We start from the raw sequence: 21,215 nt of genomic DNA, 5'->3' as shown, positions 1-21,215 counted from the left end.
TATACACCGCATCTTTATCCATTCATCAATTAATGGATGCTTAGGATGCTTCCGTCATTTGGTCACTGTAAATAATGCTGCTATAAACATCAGGCTGCATTTATTGCTTTAGGTTAGTGTTCTTGTATTCTTTGGGTAAATACCCAGTAGTGTGATTGATGAATGGAAGGGCGGTTCTATTTTTAACCTTATGAGGAACCTCCATATTGTTTTCCACTGTGGCTATACCAGTTTGCATTCCCACCAAACAGTGCATGATGGTTCCTTTTTCTACACATCCTCTCCAACACCTGTTGTTTCTTGTGTTGTTGCTTTTAGCCATCCTGACAGGTATGATGTGATATCTCATTGCGGTTTTGATTTGCATTTCCCTGATGATAAGTGACGATGATCATCCTTTCACGTGTTTCTTGGCATCTGTATATCTTCTTCAGAGAAATGTCTGTTCGTGTCTTCTGCCCATTTTTTTAACTGGATTATTTGTTTCTGGGGGTGTGTTGAGTTTTAGAAGTTCTTTATAGATTTTGGATACTAACCCTTTAACATATATGTCATTTGCAAATATCTTCTCCTATTCCGTAGGTTGTCTTTTAGTTTTGTTGATTGTTTCCTTTGCTGTGCAGAAATTTTTATTTTGATATAGTTCCAACAGTTTATTGTTGCTTCTGTTTCCCTTGCCTCGGGAGACCTATATGGGAAAAACTTGCTATGGCAGATGTCAGAGAAATTATTGCCTATGTTCTCTTCTAGGATTTTTATGGTTTTCAGGTCTCACATTTAGGTCTTTAATCCATTTTGAATTTATTTCTGTATGTGGTGTAAGAAAGTGGTCCAGTTTCATTCTTTTGCATGTTGCTGTCCAGTTTTCCCAATACCATTTGTTGAAGAGACTCTCTTTTTCCCACTGGATATTCTTTCCTGCTTTGTCAAAGATTAATTGATCACATAGTTGTAGGTTCATTTCTAGGTTTTCTATTCTGTTGTATAGATCTGTGTGTCTATTTCTGTGCCAGTACCATACTGCTTTGATTACTACAGTTTGGTAATATAACTTGAAGTCCAGAATTGTGATGCCTCTAAGCTCTGCCTTTGTTTTTCAAGGTTGCTTTAACTATTTAAATTCTTTTGTGGTTCCGTACAAATTTTAGCATTGTTTGTTCCAGTTCTGTGAAAAGTGCTGTTGGTAATTTGATAGGTATTAAATTTGATGTGTAGATTTCTTGGGATAGTATAGACACTTAAACAATATTTTTTCTTCTAATCCATAAGCATGGAATGTTTTTCCATTTCTTTGTGTCATTCCCAGTTCCTCTCAACATTTTAAAAATAGTTTTCAGAATACAGGCCTTTTACCTCTTTGGTTAAGTTTATTCCTGTGTATCTTATTGTTTTTGGTGCAGTTGTGAATGGGATTGATTCCTTAATTTCTCTTTCTGCTGCTTCATTATTGGTGTATAAAAGTGCAACAGATTTCTGTACATTAATTCTGTATTCTGCAACTTTACTGAATTTGTGCATCAGTTCTAGCAGTTTTTTGGTGGAGACTTTTTTATATAGAGTATCAGTCTTTTTTATATAGAGTATCAGTCATCTGTAATAGTTTGCAAAAAGTTTGACTTCTTCTTTGCTGATTTGGATGCCTTTTATTTCTTTGTGCTGTCAGATTGATGTGGCTAGGACTTTTAGTACTATGTTAAATAACACTGGTGAGAGTGGACATCCCTGTCGTTCCTAACTGTAAAGGAAAAGCTTTCAGTTTTTCCCCATGGAGGATGATAGCAGCTGTAGGTTTTTCATAAATGCCCTTTATTATGTTGAGGTATGTTCCCTCTAAACCTATTTGTTTAGAGTAGGTTTTTTTTTTTATCATGAATGGATGTTCTACTTTGTCAAATGCTTTTTCCGCATCCATTGAATCAATCATATGGTTCTTACCCTTTCTTTTATTAATGTGGTGTATGATGCTAATTGATTTGCAAATAGGAAACCACCATTGCAACCTAGGAATAAATCCACTTGATTGTGGTGAATGATTTTTTAAATGTACTTTTATAATCAGTTTGCTGGTATTTTATTGAGGATTTTTGAATTTGTGTTCCTCAGGGATATTGGCCTGTAGTTCTCTTCTTTAGTAGAGTCTTTATCTCTTTTTATATCAGGATGATGCTAGCAGCATAGAGTGAATTTGGAAGTTTTCCTTTCTTTTCTATTTTTTGGAATAGTTTGAAAGGAATAGGTATTAACTCTTTTTTAAATGTTTCGTAAAATTTGCCTGTGAAGTCATCTGGTCCTGAACTTCTGTTTGTTGGGAGTTTTTTGATTACTGGTTCAATTTCTTTGTAAGTTATCGGTCTGTTCAAGTTTTCTTTCTTCCTGATTCAGTTTTGGTAGTTTATATGTTTCTAGGAATTTGTCCATTTCTTCTAGGTTGTCCAATTTGTTGGTATCTAGTTTTTCATAATATTCTCTTATAATTGTGTTTCTCTGGTGTTGGTTGTTATTTCTCCTCTCTTGTCTGTGATTTTATTTATTTGGGTCCCCTTTCATTTCTTTTTGATAGTCTGGCTAGAGGTTTATCAATTTTATTAATTTTTTCATAGAACCAACTTCTGGTTTCATCTATCTGTTCTATTGTTTTCTTTGTTTCTATATCATTTGTTTCTGCTCTAATCTTTATTATTTCCTTCCTTCTGCTGGCTTTAGGCTTTGTTTGTTGTTCTTTTTCAAGTTTCTTTAGGTGAAAGGTTAGGTTGTTAATTTGAGATTTTTCTTGTTTCTTGAGGTAGGCCTGTATTGCTATAAACTTTCCTCTTAGGATCACTTTTGTTGCATCCCAGAAGTTTTGGACTGTGGTGTGTTGTCATTTTCATTTGTTTCCATGTATTTTTTATTTCTTCTTTTATTTCTTTGTTGACCCATTCATTGTTTAGTAGCATGTTGATTAACCTCCATATATTTGTGGTCTTCCCAGATTTTTTCTTGTGATTGACTTCTAGTTTCATAGTGTTGTGGTCAGAAAACATTCATGGTATGACTTCAATCTTTTTGAATTTGTTGAGTCCTTTTTTGTGGGTTAATATGTGATCTCTTTTGGAGAATGCTCCATGTGCACTGGGAAGGAATGTGTGTTCTTCTCTTCTAGGATGGAATGTTCTGAATATATCTGTTAAATCCATCTGGTCCAGTGTGTCATTCAAAACCACTGTTTCTTTGTTGATTTTCTGTTTGATCTGTCATTAATTTAAGTTGGGTATTAAAGTCTGTTCCTATTATTATATTATTATCACTGAGTTCCTTTATGTTTGTTACTAATTGTTTTATATATTGGGTACTCCCATGTTGGGTGCATAAATATTCACAGTTATATCTTCTTGTTTGATTGTCCCCTTAATGATTAAATAGTGCCATTCCTTGTTTCCTGTTACAGTCTTTGTTTTAAAGTCTAGTTTGTCCAATATAAGTATTGTTACTCTGGTTTTCTTTTGACATTCATTTATGTGATAAATATTTCTCCATCCCTTCACTTTCAATCTGTAGGTTTCTTTAGGTCTACAATGAGTCTATTGTAGACAGCATATAGGTGGGTCTTATTTTTTTATTCATTCTGACACTCTATGTCTTTTGACTGGAGAATTTAGTCCATTTACATTCCAAGTGATTATTGATAGATATGAATTTAGTGCCATTTTATTACTTGTTTTGTCATTGTTTCTGGAGATTTTCTCTGATCGTTTTTTATCTTTGTTACTTTTTTTTGGGTCTCTCCTTTCCACTCAAAGAGTCCCCTTTACTATTTCTTTCAGAGCTGGTTTAGTGATCAAAAACTCCTTTAGTTTTTGTTTGTCTGGGTAACTCTATATCTCTCCTTCTGTTGTGAATGATAGCCTTGCTGGGTAGAGTATTCTTGGCTGCAGATTTTCCCCATTCAGCACGTTGAATATACCATGCCACTCTCTTCTTGCTTACCTGGTCTGTTGGGTAATCTGCAGCTAGCCTTATGGGTCTTCCCTTGTAATTAAGGACTTCTTTTGGTGCTAATAAGATTTTGTCTCTATCACTATATTTTGCAAATTTAATTGCAATATGTCTTGGTGTTGGCCTGCTTTTGTTGATTTAAAAAAAAGATTTTATTTATTTGAGAGAAAGAATGTAAGAGAGAGCACATGACTGAAGGTAGGGGTTGGGGGGGGAGAAGCAGACTCCCTGCTGAGCAGGGAACTGATGTGGGGCTTGATCCTAGGACCCTGAGAATATGACCTGAACTGAAGGCAGACACTTAACTGACCGAGCCATGCATGTGCCCCTGCTTTTGTTGATTTTGATGGCAGTTCTCTTTTCCTCCTGGATCTGGATGCCTGTTTCATTCCCCAGAGTAGAAGTTATCAGCTATTATTTCTTCAAGTAAATATTCTTCCCCTTTTTCTCTCTCTTCTTCATCTGGAACTCCTATAATATGAAAGTTATTACATTTGTTGGAGTCCCTGAGTTCCTAAGTCTACTCTCATGTTGCATAATACTTATAATTAATACTTCTTTCTCTCTTTTATTCAGCTTTATTAATTTCCATTACTTTGTCCTTTAGGTCACTAATTTGTTCTGCTGCTTATTCCAGCCTGCCGTCCATTGCATCAATCCTGTTTCCAATTTTGCTTATTGCATTCTTCATCTCTCGTTGATTCTTTTTTAATTCTTTTATCTCTGTGGTAAGGATCTAGCTGATGTCTTCTATTCTTTTCTGAAGTACAGTGAGTATCCTTATGATTGCTGTTTTAAATTCTCCATCAAGCCTGTTACTTATATCTGTTTCACTTAGATCTCAGGCTGTGCCTTATCTTGTCCTTTCATTTGGGATAAATTCCTCCATCTTGGCATTTTGTCTAAGTCTATGCTTCCTTGTGTTAGCCAGTTATGTCTCCTGCTCCTAAAAGTAATGGCCCTATGAAGAAGCAGTCATGTAGTGTCCAGGCCCTGATGCTTCAGGAAGTGTCTCTGGTGTGTGATGCGTGTACTGTGCGTTGTGTTTTGGCTGCTCTATCCTTCAAGCCAGTCATCTGCAGGGGCTCTCCTTGCCTGTGGGCAGAGTTTGGTCCCTGGGCTGAAAGTGGCAAGTTTTAACCAGGTTTTTTTCTGGTCTGCTTGTGAAATGAGACCTGATACCACTTCTACCAGAACTGAGGCCCTGCTTAGCTCTCCGGTTGGGTGATGTGCTGTGGACAGGAGTTTGTGCTGGTCTTCTGGAGTAGGGGTCTATCGTGCTGGGGCTGGGGCTGAGGTAAGCTTGACTGAGAAGGGCAGTCCTGCCAGAATGCTATGAGTTTGGGTTCATTGTATGCAAGTTAGTTTATCAGTGTTGGTGCTGTGCTGCGTCCTGCAAGTGACTCAGTGTTTATGCTGAGGGGTTGGGGAGGGAAATGTTGTCAGCCAGCTCTTTTGTTCCTGGAGCGGTGTCTCCATGAATGCTGCCTCTCAGTGATGCACTCCAAGAAGAGGGAATAGTCTCCTTGTTGTGTGCCCTAAGTGGTCTTCAGATCGCTATTCCCATGCTGTCTGCCCCCTATTGTTTGCCTTCCTTGTCTCTAGAAGCAGTGCAGCGCTCTCCAGGCTATAACCCAGCCAAACCCACTGACTTTTAAAACTCCAGGCTTTAAGTCCCACTGGTTGTAAGAACTCACAAAATTCAGATTCTCTTATTTTCTGAGCCAATGTTGCTTTGGGGAGATGTTCTTCTTGTGCATTCCCTTGTGTGTTCCTCTCTCTTGCCCTTCTTTGCAACTAGGGCTCCCTCCTCTCCATAGCACCTGCAAGTGGTTTCTCCCATAAATCATGTCCCTACACTTCCTACCTTGTTCAATTTGTCTTCTTCTCTCCCTTTAATTGTGGAGTTTTTTTCTGTCAGTCTTTAGGTCAATTTCTGGGGGTATTTAGGATGATTTGATAGTTATTTAGTTGTGTTCATGGGGCAAGATGAGTCTAAGGTCCTCCTACTCTGCCACCATCTTCCTTCTCCCTCATTTTGAGTTAATTTTTATAAATGGTGTGAGATAAGGAGTCTGCCTTCAATGTTTTGCACGTGTTCTGCACAAAGGATTCACAACAGCTGTGTTTTGGTTACAAAAGGAAAGAAAACTTTATTATTATTACAGAAACCTAATAGAAACAGAAGAGGAAAAGAATCTACGTATAGATGAAGGTAATAGTAGGCAATAAATGAGAATAAGGTGAAGTTACATCAAATTGGGTACTTACAACATCCAACTTCATCAGCTGGGGAAGCCCCGTGGAAAACAGCCAGGCTGCAGTCCCTATTGAGAGGCCTGGGAGGAGAATCCTTCCCTCAGGTGACACTTCCAACTGATCATCCCCATGAGGCCCATATTTATAGGGCAAATAACAGGGTTTGAAATTAAACATTTGTTTGCCTATATGCAGTTTGGAGTGAGCTGCGTTTCCATGTTATCATGTTTCTATATTTTCAAGGAGCCTGGGCTATGTGTGTCTGCCTCCCCTCCTAGATTCCATTCTAGGGGGCCAGCTTAGCCTGGAGCAGGAGGGGATGTGAGACAAGATTTGTAGCCCTTGCATCCAGAACAGAAGGGGCAGTTCTGACCTGGAGACCAGATAATGTATTTTAAACAATTAGGCTCCCAAGGTTATTCAAACAGCTTAAGTCTCACAAACAACATTCCTTAGCCTGTCTGTGTATATGCAGGTCCAGATGGTCAGTTATGTGGGACAAATCACAAAAAACATTTATCTCTACAGAACAGCATGTGGATATTCAATTGTACCAGTATTATTGGTTAAAATGTCTATTGTTTTTTCATTACATTTCCTTGACATTCACTGGTCTATGTGTCTATCTTTGTGCCAGTACAATAAGTGTCTTGATTCTATAGGTTTGTAATGAGTTTTTAAAATTAGAAAATATGAGTCCTTTGATTTTGTTCTTCTTTTACAAAATTAATTTGGCTATTCTGAGTCCCTTTGAATTTTTATATGAATTTAAAATCACCTCGTTAATTTCTCCAAAGAAAGCAGCTAGGATTCTGATGGAAATTGTATTGACTTTGGGAATCAATTTGGGATGTGTTGCCATACTAACAATATTAAGTTTTCTGATCCCATGAACATGGGTTCTTGCATTGGTTTCCTATTTTTGGTGTAACAAATTTCCAGAAATTTGTGGCATAAAACAACACAAACTTATTATCTTACAGTTCTGTGGTTCATAAGTTTGAAATGGGTTCGTTTCCCTGGGTGAAAATCAAAATGTCAGCTGGGGGAAATATATTTCCTTGCCTTTTCCAGCTTCTAGAAGCCACCTCCATTTCTCATGGCTCATGGCCCTTAGTCTTGAAAGCCAGGTGTGTATCATATTTTAATCCTTCTCTCTAACTCATACTTTTGCCTCCCTCTTATAAAGAAACCTCTGTTACATTAGGACCACGCAGATATCCAAGATAATCTTCTCATTTCAAGATCCTTAATCACATCTGCAAAGTCCCTTTTTCTATGTAAGGTAATATATGCACAGGCTCTGGAGATTAAGATGTGGACATCCTTGAGGGCCATTATTCAACCTACTACAGATATCTTTTCATTTAGTTAGATCTTCTTTAATAATGTTTTATAGTTTTCAGAGAGGTGGTTTTACACTTGTTTTGTTAAATTTATCCCTCCATATTTTATTCTTTTGGTTGTTTTTATAAACAGAATTGTTTTCTTCTTTTTATTTTCATATTGTTCATTGTAGAAACACAATTGATTTTGGGATTTACAAAAATCCAATTGTGTTTATATAAATAAAACTGGATTTTTGTGTATTATTCTTGTATCCTTAAACCTTGTTGAACTCATTTATTAGCTCTAATAGTTGTGTGTGTGTGTGTGTGTGTGTGTGTGTGTGTATTATTTAGAGTTTTTGTATACAAGATTAAGCCATTTACAAATAGAGTGTTTGTTTCTTCATTTCAAACTGTATGACTTTTGTTTCTTTGTCTAGCTTAATAGCCCTGGCTAGAACCTCCAGTACAGTGTTGAGTAGAAGTGGCAAAAGCAACATCCTTGTTTTGTTCCTTATTTTAGGTGAAAGGATGCAGTCTTTCACCATTAAGTGTGATGTTAGCTGTGGGGTTCATAGATGCTCTTTATCAGGCTGAGGAAATTACCTTCTACTCTTAGTTTGTTGAGCATTTTTATCATGAAAGGCTGATAACATTTTGTCACATGCTTTTTCTGCATCAATTGTGTTGATCATGTACTTTTTGTCCTTAATTCTATTGATATTTTGTGTTATGTTGATTTATGTGAAAATAACTGCATTCCTGGGATAAAATTCCACTTGGTCATAGCATATAATCCTTTTTATATTTAGCTGGATTCAGTTTGCTAGTATTTCGTTGAGGAGTTTTGCATGTATATTCATTAGGAATATTGGTCTATAATTTTTTTATGTGATGTGGTTGCCTGGACTTGGTATCAGAGTAATACTGGTATTAATGTGAGTTGGAAAGTGTTCTCTCTTTCATTTTTTTGCAACAGTTTGTGAATAAGTCATACCAATTCTTCTTTAAGTATTTGGTGATTCACCAGGAAAGCTATCTAGACTTGGGCTTTTGTGCGTGTGTGGGGGGGGGGTAGTTTTTTGATTACTGATTCAATGTATTTTCGTGTTATAGGTCTATTCAGATTTTCTAGATCTTCTTGAGTCAGTTTTGGTAGTTTGTGTTTTCCTAGAAATTTATTCATTTCGTCTAGGTTATATATATTTTTTGACATACAGTTGTTCATAATATTCTCTTATGATTCTTTTTACTTCTGTAAGATCAGCATTGATTTCATATCCATAATTCCTGATTTTAGTAATTTGAATCTTTTCATTTTTTGCCTTGGTAGTCTAGTTCAATGTGTGTCATTTGTTGATCTTTTCAAAAACTGAACTTGGTTTCATTGATTTTCTGTATTTTTTTCTCTTTTCTATTCCATTTTTTCCCCACTCTAATCTTCATTATTTTTCCTTCAATTTGTTTTTGGTTTAGGATTTTCTTTTTCCAGTGTCTTTCTTTATGATAATATGTTTTCATTATATTATATTAGTCACCATACACTACATCCCTGGTTTTCGATGTAAAGTTCCATGATTCATTAGTTGCGTATAACACCCAGTGCACCATGCAGTACATGCCCTCCTTACTACCCATCACCAGCCTATCCCAATACCCCACCCCCTCCCCTCTGAAGCCCTTAGTTTGTTTCTCACAGTCCATAGTCTCTCATGCTTCATTCTCCCTTCTGTTACCCCCCCTTTCTTTATCCCTTTCTTCTCCTACTGATCGTCCTAGTTCTTATGTTCCATAGATGAGAGCAATCATATGATAATTGTCTTTCTCTGCTTGACTTATTTCACTCAGCATTATCTCCTCCAGTGCCACCCATGTGGCAGCAAATGTTGAGAAATCGTTCTTTTTGATAGCTGAGTAATATACCATTGTATATATGGACCACATCTTCTTAATCCAGTCATTCTGTTGAAGGGCATCTCGGCTCCTTCCACAATTTGGCTATTGTGGACAATGCTGCTATGAACATTGGAGTGTATATGGCCCTCCTCTTCACTACGTCTGTAACTTTGGGGTAAATACCCAGTAGTGCAATTGCTGGATCATAGGGTAGCTCAATTTTTAACTTTCTAAGGGACCTCCACACTGTTTTCCAGAGTAGCTGTACCAACTTGCATTCCCACCAACAATATAGGTGGGATACCCTTTCTCCACATCCTCTCCAACAATTGTTATTTCTTGCCTTGTCAATTTTTGCCATTCTAACTGGCGTAAGGTGGTATCTCAGTGTGGTTTTGATTTGAATTTCCCTGATGGCTAATGATTTTGAACATTTTTTCATGTGTCTGTTAGCCATTTGTATGTCTTCATTGGAAAAGTGTCTGTTCATATCTTCTGCCCATTTTNTGGAAAAGTGTCTATTCATATCTTCTGCCCATTTTATGATTTGTTTATTTGTTTCTTGTGTATTGAGTTAGAGTAGTTCTTTGTAGATCTTGGATACCAACCTGGGACGCTGCAGGGTTTTTGGCAGCACTGACAGAAACAGAGTTAAAGAGGCCAAGAGAGCTCAGTGGAGAGTGGACTGCTCCAACGGGGGAGCAGCTAGGTACACAAGCCAACTCTTAACCAGAATAGAGAGACATAAAGATAATAATACGTTAATAGTAGGGGACCTCAACACTCCACTATCAGCAATAGACAGATCACCTAAGCAGAAAATCAACAAAGAAACAGAGCTTTGAATGGACCTCATAGATATATACAGAACACTACACACCAGCACAACAGAATACTCATTCTTTTCAAATGCACATGGAACTTTCTCCAGAATAGACCATATACTGGGTCACAAAACAGGTCTCAACCTACAACAAAAGACTGAAATTATAATTTAACACAGAGGAGAAGGAATGCAAAGATACATAAACCCCTCTATGACAGAAACAGTTAAATTATAAGACCTAGAAGTAACCATCACTTTTCTCTATACTTTTAAACTCCTCACTGCAGCTAGTACAGTATCCAAAATGCAGTTGAAAAAATCTAAGGGTGAAGTTGAAGTCATATTGATTTTCACATAACTTTACAGTCTATAAGACTTTCACAAATATTAATTTATTTTCTACTCACCCCGATCTTTTATATTTTAGATATTTATCCCAATTTTTCTAGATTAAGAAGACACAGCTTAAGTGATTTCTTTAGAGTCACGCAATTAATATATGGTTTTTAAAAGCATAGTTTACCTAATAAAAATTACTAAAATTTATATCATAATCACCCTGGTATAAATTTATCTATGCTGCCTCATTTAACATTACAATAACTCTAAGACATAAAAACTACTATCATTCTTATTTTAATGGATGAAAAAATTGAAACTTATAATGTTTATCTTTGCCCAAGGTCGAAGAGTAAATAAATGGTGGATCAGATACTCTACACCCAGTTCTGACTCCAGAATTCAGTCTCTTAACCATCACAGCAAGTTCCATATGCTGAATGGGATTGGTTTCTTCATTCAAAAAGTTTATAATCAATTTGGGAGGGAGTTGGAATAAGAGGGAAATGTTAAATTAATACATGTAAAAGTATTTAAAAACATCTAAAATCTCCTCTTTATCTTTGGAATTATGTAATTTAATTATGTTATATCTAAATATGAATTTCTCATTTCCTTGTTTGCTATACCTTTTAAAACAACCAAACTGAGAAATTATTTATACACAATAAAATGAAGTCATCTTAAGTAAAAAAAAAAAAAAGACTGAAATTATTCCCTGTAAATTGTCAGACCACAATGTTTTGAAATTGGAACTCAATCACAAGGAAAAATTTGGAAGAAACTCAAACATTTGGAAACTAAGAACCATCCTGCTCAAGAATGTTTGGGTAAACCAGGAAATTAAAAATCAATTTAAAGAATTTATGGAGACCAATGAGAATGAAAACATAATGGTCCAAAGCCTATGGGACACTGCAAAGGCGGTCTTAAGGGGAAAATACATACTCATCCAAGCCTCATTCAAAAGAATAGAAAAATCTAAAATGCAGTTTTTATATTCTCACCTCAAGAAGCTGGAGCTGGAACAGAAGAGCGGGCCTAACCCACGCACAAGAAAGCAGTTGATCAAGATTAGAGCAGAGATCAATGAATTAGAAACCAGGAGCACAGTAGAGCAGATCAACAGAACTAGAAGCTGGTTCCTTGAAGAATAAGTAAGATTGATAAGCCACTGGCCAGACTTATTCAAAAGAATAGAGAAAGGACCCAAATTAATAAAATTATGAATGAAAGGGGAGAGATCACAACCAACACCAATGAAATAGGAAGGATCATTAGAAACTTTTGTCAACAGCTTTATGCGAATAAATTAAACAACCTGGAAGGAATGGATGCCTTCCTGGAAACCTATAAACTACCAAGACTGAAACAGGAAGAAATTGATTATTTAAACAGACCAATTAATTAGGAAGAGATTGAAGTAGTGATCAAAACCCTCCCCAAAAACAAGAGTCCATACAGAGCCTGATGGATTCCCTGGGGAATTCTACCAAACATTCAAAGAAGAAATAATACCTATTCTCCTGAAGCTGTTTCAAAAAATAGAAACAGAAGGAAAGCTACCAAACTCATTATATGAGGCCAGTATTACCTTGATCCCCAAACCAGGCAAAGACCCCATCAAAAAGGAGAATTACAGACTGATATCCCTGATGAATATGGATGCCAAAATTCTCAACAAGATCCTAGCTAATAGGATCCAACAGTACATTAAAAGGATTATCCATCAAGACCAAGTGGGATTCATCCCTGGGATGCAAGGGTGGTTCAACATTCGCAAATCAATCAGTGTGATAGATCATATCAACAAGAAAAAAGCCAAGAATCATATGATCCTCTCAATAGATGCAGAAAAAGCATTTGACAAAATACAGCATCCTTTCCTGATTAAAACCCTTCAGAGTGTAGGGATAAAGGGTACATTCCTCAATCTCATAAAAACCATCTATGAAAAGCCTACAGCAAGAGAAACAAAAGAAAAAATGAACTTGTGGGACTTTTATCAAGATAAATCTGCACAGCCAAGGAAACAGTCAAAACAACTAAGAGGCAGCCCACAGAATGGGAGAAGATATTTGCAAATGACACTACAGATAAAAGACTGGTGGTATCCAAGATCTACAAAGAACTTCTCAAACTCAATACACAAGAAACAAATAATCAAATCAAAAAGTGGGCAGAGGATATGAACAGACACTTTTCCCATGAAGACATACAGATGGCTAACAGACACATGAAAAAATGTTCAACATCTTTAGCCATCAGGGAAATTCAAATCAAAACTGCATTGAGATACCATCTTACACCAGTTAGAATGGCAAAAATTGACAAGGCAGGAAACAACAAATGTTGGAGAGGATGTGGAGAAAGGGGATCCCTCTTACACTGTTGGTGGGAATGCAAGTTGGTGCAGCCACTTTGGAAAACAGTGTGGAGGTCCCTTAAAAAGTTAAAAATGGGGCTACCCTTTGATCCAGCAATTGCACTACTGGATATTTACCCGAAAGATACAGACGTAGTGAGGAGAAGGGCCATATGCACCCCAATGTTCATAGCATTGTCCACAATAGCTAAATTGTGGAAGGAGCCGAGATGTCCCTCAAAAGATGGCTGGATTAAGAAGATGTGGTCCATATATACAATGGAATATTACTCAGCCATCAGAAAGAACGATTACCCAACATTTGCAGCATCATGGACTGGACTGGAGGAGATTATGCTAAGTGAGATAAGTCAAGCAGAGAAGGACAATTATCATATGGTTTCACTCATTTATGGAGCATAAGAAATAGCAGGAAGATGGGTAAAAGGAAGGGAAGAATGAAGGGGGTGGTAAACAGAAGGGGGAATGAACCATGAGAGACTATGGACTCTGAGAAACAAACTGAGGGCTTCAGAGGGGAGGGGGGTGGGGATTGGAATGCTGGTGATGGGTATTAAGGAGGGCATATATTGATTGCATGGAGCACTGGGTGTCATAGGCAAACAATCATGGAACACTACATCAGAAACTAAGGATATACTGTATGGTGACTAACATATAATAAAAAATTATTATTAAGAAAATTCTGTGAAAGAAAAGGACGCAGTGGATAAATTTTTTTGTTATATGAGAAATCTTTACAGAAAGCTTAGATTTTAAACAGTTATGAATAGTCTATCATAGTAAGAACAGTGTCACGATTCCTAAAACTGAAAATGAGCTGGGAAGTAGAAAAAATGGTCAGAACAGTAAACTGAACAAATAAAACTCCAGCCTATTTCAAAATAGGTTTAAATCAGGATGAGTTGACAAGAAGGACAGTAGGTTAGTATGGAATGTTGTGTTGATCATTGAGGAAATTAAAGAATTCATATTTGGCTTTTGTTTTCAATGGCAAGGAACATTATGTTCAAACCGATATGTGCAAAGTAAACAGTTGAGCAGGACTTGAATTTGACGATAGAACTGAGTATGGGAGCAGATAATTATTTTAAATAAGTATATCACCTAGTGTGGATACATTTCATCCAGCCCTACTGAGAATAGTATCAAATGAGATCACCAGCAGTAGTTGGTAGTTTTTCTAATGTTGTGAGAAATGAGGGTAGCAGAAAAATAGACATAAGCAAATATAAGCCTATTGAATAGAATCTTTCCCATTTTGAGTATATAATGGGTATTTTTTGAAATCAATGTTGTTTTCACATCTCTGGAATATATTGAAATGTTGAATTTTACTTTTTTGGATGGCCCTGGTGTGTTAAGGTAATCTTATAGGCTGCATGCAGTTTGACCACAAGATGGTGCTCTTACAGAAGCAATTTGTATGTATATGAGCTGAGTTTTTTAAGCAAATAACCAGTCTGTGTCATCAGTCGCCTCAGCTTAGTTTCATCCTAGGAGAAAACTCCTAGAAGAAAACATAGGCAGTAATCTTCTTGACATAGGTCTTGGTGATGATTTTTGGAATCTGACACCAAAAACAAAAGCAGCAAAAGCAAAAACAAACTAATGGGACTACATCAAACTAAAAAGCTTCTGCACAGCAAAGGAAGCTATGCCACCAAGATGAAAAGGCATACTACTGAATGGGAGAAAATAATCACAAATCACATATCTGATAAGGGGCTAATATCCAAAATACAGAAAGAACTGATTCAACTCAGTAGCAGAAAAACCAAACAACTGACTTAAAAATGTCAGAAGATCTGAATAGACATTTTTCCAAAGAAGACCTACAGATGGCCGACAGGTACATAAAAACATAGATGCTCAACATCAGTTATCATTAGGAAAATGCAAATCAGAACCACAAGATACTACCTCACACCTATTAGAATGACTGTTAACAAAAGGCAGAAATAATAAGTGTTGGCAAAGATATGCAATAAAGGAAACCCTCATATACTGTTGGTGGGAATGTAAATTGGTGAAACCATTGTGGAAAATAGTATGGGAGGTTCCTCAGAAAATTAAAAATAAAGCTACCATATGATCCAGCAAATCTACTTCTGTGTATTTATTTGAAGAAAATGAAAACACTAATTCAGAAAGATAAATATGCACCCCCATGTTCACTGTAGCATTATTTACAGTAGCCAAGATAGGGGAACAACCTAAGAATCCATCAATGGAAGAATGAATGAGGAAATTATGGTACATGTGGTAAAAGAGAATGGAATTTTGCCATTTGGGACAATATGGATGGACCTTGAAGGCATTATGCTAAGTGATATAAGTCAGAGAAAGACAAATACCAGTGATCTCTTTCATAACATGGACAAAAGATTGGTTGTAAGAGGCAGGGGAGTGGGAAAAGTGGGTGAACTGTGTGTTCTTTGTTTTGTTTAAATAAATTAGAAAAAATTTTTTGAAGGCTTATCTTAGTACAGTTGCACGTTTTGAAATTTAATAGGCCATATCATAAAGATAAAAGTGTAAGGAAAATGCCTCTTATGTTGCATTTATAGTATGGTAGCTTTGTAGTTACTTGTAATTTTTTTTAGTATTTTAGAATTTTAATATTGTTTTTCCTCCCAACCTTTTAAGTTTTTCACTGAGATTATTTAATCCTTGCCTTTGTTACTATACCTGAAGACTTCTGGGTTTATTTGTGAGTTTGGAATGGTAAACAAATAATTGAGGGCCTACCTATTCTATATATATATTTTTGAATGGTCCTTAGTTTCATTTAATGTTACAAAATAAATTTCTCTAAATTCTTCATAATCATATTTTTGGTTATATAATAATCCACTAAGTGGACGTACTCAGTTTACTTAAGCTTTATTGTTTAGAGACCTATTATAGATAGTATTATCATTTTGTGAAAAAAGTAAACTGTACAGAAAGAAATCTTGAAATCATATTAAAATGTTAATAATTATTTAGTGATTTCAACATTGTGTATTTTTTAATTCATTACTTTAAATAGACTTTCCAGTTTCCATAATGAGCTTAAATTTTATTTTAATGACATAGAGTTTATTTTTCAGCTCTGCTATATGAGTAGGGCCATTCTCAAGTGGAAATCAGTGAGGAACTGGTCACCTTTCATCTCCCAATCAAATCACATGAAACCATTTGTGATTTAAGTACACGTATGGTTTTGTATGCATGCATTGACTACTGGGCAATGGATAAGATGATCCTAGATTTTTGTAGCACAGGTAATAAGTTATTTTCATAAAGAAGCCTTTCTCAAAACTCAGAGTTGCTTTCTTAATGTCAGTGGATTTGATTAGAAAATCTGTGCATTGAAAAGTACTTTTCCCAGTACGTAGGGGATATATGGGATGGAGTGACCTTTCGGCTTTAGATTGTTTTTGAGTTCTTTGGCTCCCTAGGATAAGAAATGTATGTACACAAATGGCTTAGTATTCATTGTCTGTGTTGTTATTGTTTGCAATGTGAGTAGGAAATTTGCATTCAGCACTTGCGTACAATATCCTCATCCATACCAATCCAGAATAACAGAACCTGTATCAGTTCTAGGGTTCCCCCCGTCTTGAGTTTTCATCAGACATGGATCATCAAGGCACATCTTTTGGGGCCAAACCAATTACTGGAGCATTTGTAAACCACACCAACCAGTTGTTTATTAAGTGCTTGGTCCGTATTACTGGTTTCTGGTTTTGCTTTTGTTTTTTTAGGAGGTTTAATTTTTTTCCTTCAGAGGATTCTCAGTTCTCTGTTAGTCTTAGTGTTTTCCTCTGTTGCCTTACCCCCAAATGGACAGGACCAATCTGTCTAGGGTCACAAAATTGCCAACTACTATCTGCAGAGTCCTTGGGAAGAAGCACCAAACTTTGTGCTATAATCTGTCACAAATCGTCTTAGCTCTCAAGAGTCCCACATGATTCTCAACTCTTTTGGGCATGTGTCTGTATCTTAGAAATAGAATCAGAGAGAGTATTAGCATCTTTGCTTGCTGAATCAAGATTTGCAATGGATCTGGAGGTCATAGTTTGCCAATACTGGTTTCCAGTAGACTGCATTTAGTTGGTGCGGTAAGCACAGTAAGCAAGATTTTTTTGTCAGTCCACATATGAAAAACATTATAGCTGAGGTTAGGATTTGTGATGTGGTTATATCAACTTAACAACTAAATTACTCAACCATTAGTAAATTATCAAGTAGCATTTTTATTCATACATTGCTTTAAAACGACCATATATTTTATTATATACTAATGTAGCAGTGTTAACAGGGCAGAGTTAGGAATCTATGGTTCTTAAACTTGAGGTTGCTTAAGAGTCACTTAAGGGCCTTTTTAAAAATGAAAATTTCAAGATCCCTCTTACCCTAAAAAATTCTGATGAGGAGGGGATACCAGTCTGCATTTTTAACCAGCATCCTAAGTGATTCTGGGGTAGACTACTATGTTGAGAAACACAGACCTAGATAGTAGATGTTAGAAAATGTCTATCTAGCAATCAAACAATATTATTTAGTGAACCCCAGAGTATTATTTATGTAGTGTTGGCTAAAACATGTGTTGCTGGTTATAAAACAAAAAATTTACCTTTAATTCTATTGCATTTTTAACAATTCATAACTTGTTAATCTAAGTATTTACAGTATATGAGAGAGATGATGGTGATAATTTAACAGTTCTTTTTTAGCACAAAAGTTCCAGAAGCCAAATATTTATTTTGCTGATTAATCTGTTTCTGTCTCCAGACTCAATTATCAAAGCATTAAGAACCGGTATATTACATAAAATGATCATGCCCCATTACAAATGGATTTTCCTCTAGCATCAGATCCTCAGACTTGAATGTAAATAGGTTCTAAGTTTTTTAAAGGTACTAATTAATGTGAGCTCCTTCTGATGTGAAAGTTCATATGGGAATGACAAAGGCTCCTTCAGTAAAATTATTTAAACAGTCAGAACTATTGGCAAGAGAATCCTTTTGTATTTTTAAATTCAGTTCATATTTATAATTATTTAAGCAGTGAAGATGCCATTGGATTTTACTACAGACTGTGATTGAAACTTCATAATCCAGGGTTTCTCCACCCTGTGCATTAAATCAGGCAGCCCCAAAGGGTCTTGGTAGTCCAGTGTTTATAACATCCTTCTTTACCTGCTAATCGACCTCACTTCCTGGATTTCATTCCGTCTAGTTATCAGCTAACAAAAGAACAGCTTTTGGTTCCTGCAGACGCTGGTGAAAAAATAATCATGAGAAAGACATCAACCTTATGCCGTCTTTTTTGTCTGCAAATATAAACTCAGCCATCATACAACTAACAGGTACAGAGGGAAGATACAAGCTCTTTCATGGGAAGAAATTACAGAGAAAATGAGCATCATTTCTCAAGGTTTTTATTTTCTCTGATCTACAAGTGATGCTGCTGTAATTCTAGCTGCAGTTTTTACCGATCATTCACCACTCAGCAGCTGGTAGAGAAGTAAGACTGCTTGGCAACCACCTGCAGGGCTGCAGAGATGAATTACATTTTCGGGAACAACACACTTCTATACTCTCGCGCCAGTCGAGGAGGCAATACTAGCTCTAGCCATGGCTCAGTAGGCCCAAAGCAGAAACATTGGGCAAAAAAGGGTTCATCAGATGAACTGCAAGCTGAGCCAGAACCTTCACGCTGGCAGCAGATAGTTGCATTTTTCACTCGAAGACACAGCTTTATTGACTGCATCTCGGTAGCCACCAGCTCCACCCAGGTAACATACCACTTGTTGAAATTATTTTCAATATATTTTGGTTTACGTTTGCTTTGCAAATGTATTAATATAGATTTCTTATTAAAAATATAGTCTTATGCACTGAAACCTTGGATGCACAAAAATATGTGTTTTCAGTCCATCTGTGTAGGTCTTTAGCATGAAAGGGGAAACAGTGTTTTCTCTTTTGCTCTTATGTAATACCAAACAAAACAGTCTGATTCTGTTGAGAGACTTCTTTAAAAATACAAACCATTTATACATAAATTGCAATGTAAATTAATAATGCTTGTCTCCTTATTTTTAGACTGTTAAATGCTGTAAGGTATGATGTCTAACCAAAAAAAAACAAACCAAAAACCTCTTTAGCTTCTGTATGTCATTAGATAACCTTAGGAAGATTGTTACGGTAAAGAGACAGAAAATAAAAAAAGATTTTTTTTCCCAGTGTTTCCGAATAAATTGAATACAGCTGACTATTGCTATATACTTATATCTTATAAAGTTATACTAAATTATGGTTTATTCAAGGAATTTAATGAATCCTTCCATTTCTATAAATATATATTATCTAGGGTTAATTTAAAAAGCATTAAACTTATGTAATTACACAATTGTAGGAATATTTTTTCAGATAGTCAGTTGACAGTTTAAAGAGATGAGCAAGCACTAAAAATCTCCCAAATTAAAAAAAAAAAATTCACATAAAACCAAATCCTTTTGAGGAAATGAGTATTAAAAATAATGGGGGAAATAGAAAATTAATAGTAATTTAAGTGAAATATTTATTTGGCATTAAAGGAGGTTGGGGGCCTATTCATATTTTAAAATATTTCTATAGATATTTATTAAACTTTAGTAAAAATGAAAGGCTAAGAAATAGTCTAATTTAAAAACAAGGAGAGATTGCTTTTGTCCTTTGACATCAATAATACTTCATAAAATTTATACACATATCCTAGTGCTTTTTAAAATAAATTTCTTTAAAACCATCTTTTTCTAATAATTAGAAGCAACACAATAAATATTAACTGTCAACAGCTTCTTTCTTGCTTTTGGTTACTAGAATTGTCTTTCAGTAGTTTTGATTTTAAAATATTGTCAAATTTCTTAAGTAAGAAATTGTACTTATTTCTCTTAAATGTGTGAGAAATGAAATTACTAGGCTAGGGATAGTCATTAATTGTTCTTCTGTAGGCAGTGATGTTAGTTTTAATCAAAACTTCAGAGGCAATGATATGATTTAACTCTTAGATTGAATACTGCCCGAAGAATTTAACTAACTTGATTTTGACTACAATTATACATACCAAAAAGGGATGCAAAGACTAAGGCTTGGTGTTGTTAATTCATAATAGATTTTCTATTGGCAATAGAAAAAGGTGTGCTAAAAACCTTTAAAAACTTACATGTAGTTTATATAAGTACACAGTACTCTATATGTATACATACACACTACCACTGATACATAGTCTTATTAGGGGTATACAGATGAAAAGGCAAGCAAAATAGTTCACATAAAAAACTATTGAAACCACAAAATTACATTATAATTACTTAGGAGTTGGAGAAAAAGCTGCTGTTGTACTTAAAATAGAGTCATAATTTCAATAAAAACTTTTGTTCACAATTAATTCTACAAAGCCATTTAAAATTTTATTTTTCTCCCATTTGGTTCAAATCATTTGTTATACTGATAAATGACTTAGTTTTTATTTCTTTCATACCTCTTTTTTTACTTGTCTTTTCATTACCTTTGTATTTCATCTCTAGAAATATAGACATTAGGTCAAAGGTTTTAGCTTTTATTTCTCCTGCTCTGAAGTACCATCATACCATTTTTCGTTCTACATATTTTTCTAACTGATGAGTTAGATATTTTATATATCCAAGTCTTTTGTTGTAACTCACTGGAATTCATTTACTGGATAAAATATGACAGGACCGAGATAGAATATTAGACAGATTTGGATCTTGGCTGATGGTAGACTACATTTTTCTGTTTCATCTACTGACCCATGGCTGGCAGTTTTTAATTTGTAGCACCAGAAGGATTTGCATATTGTTAAAAACAAGGTAAATTAATGAAATTTCATAATTTATTGAACATATACTATGTATCTGTGAAGAGAGTACTATGATAGTTCTCTGATTGATAAGTAACAACAGTGATTACCAGGTTTCCTATTTCACTGTTGTTAGAAATATTTTTTGTAAGATTTGATAGCAAGATTAAGTTTGAATCTAATTCCTTATAACTATGCAGCATGATACTTTTAGCAGTTTGGAGAATTGCTATTAAATCAAGTTTTATTAATTTGAAAGTCATTATTATTTAATATCCCCCCAAATACCCTCTATAAATAAAAAGAAAATTTATTTAGAGATTCATTTAAATTGCTTGTGTGTTGGAAGTAT

At 35.4% G+C, this 21,215-nt stretch overlaps 1 protein-coding gene across 10 annotated transcripts in view; it reads left to right on the top strand.

Annotated features, from left to right (window-relative positions):
• Nucleotides 1-21,215, top strand: part of DLG1 (discs large MAGUK scaffold protein 1) — a 1,062,265-nt gene that overhangs the window by 906,685 nt on the left and 134,365 nt on the right. For 2 of the 10 annotated variants that reach the window (XM_011221690.3, XM_011221688.3), the window contains exon 1: nt 17,745-18,797. The exons of 7 other annotated variants lie outside the window; for them this stretch is intronic. In XM_011221690.3, coding sequence (XP_011219992.2) covers nt 18,564-18,797 — 234 coding nt within the window. In that variant the 5' untranslated portion in view covers nt 17,745-18,563. Of the gene's footprint in view, nt 1-17,737; nt 18,798-21,215 lie in introns of those variants that run through there. One more of the 10 variants, XM_019796961.2, reaches the window with a different exon arrangement.

The sequence above is a fragment of the Ailuropoda melanoleuca genome, chromosome 1 (assembly GCF_002007445.2).
Source record: "Ailuropoda melanoleuca isolate Jingjing chromosome 1, ASM200744v2, whole genome shotgun sequence".
Lineage (NCBI taxonomy): Eukaryota > Metazoa > Chordata > Mammalia > Carnivora > Ursidae > Ailuropoda > Ailuropoda melanoleuca.
This window is presented reverse-complemented; position numbering and strand designations above follow the sequence as displayed.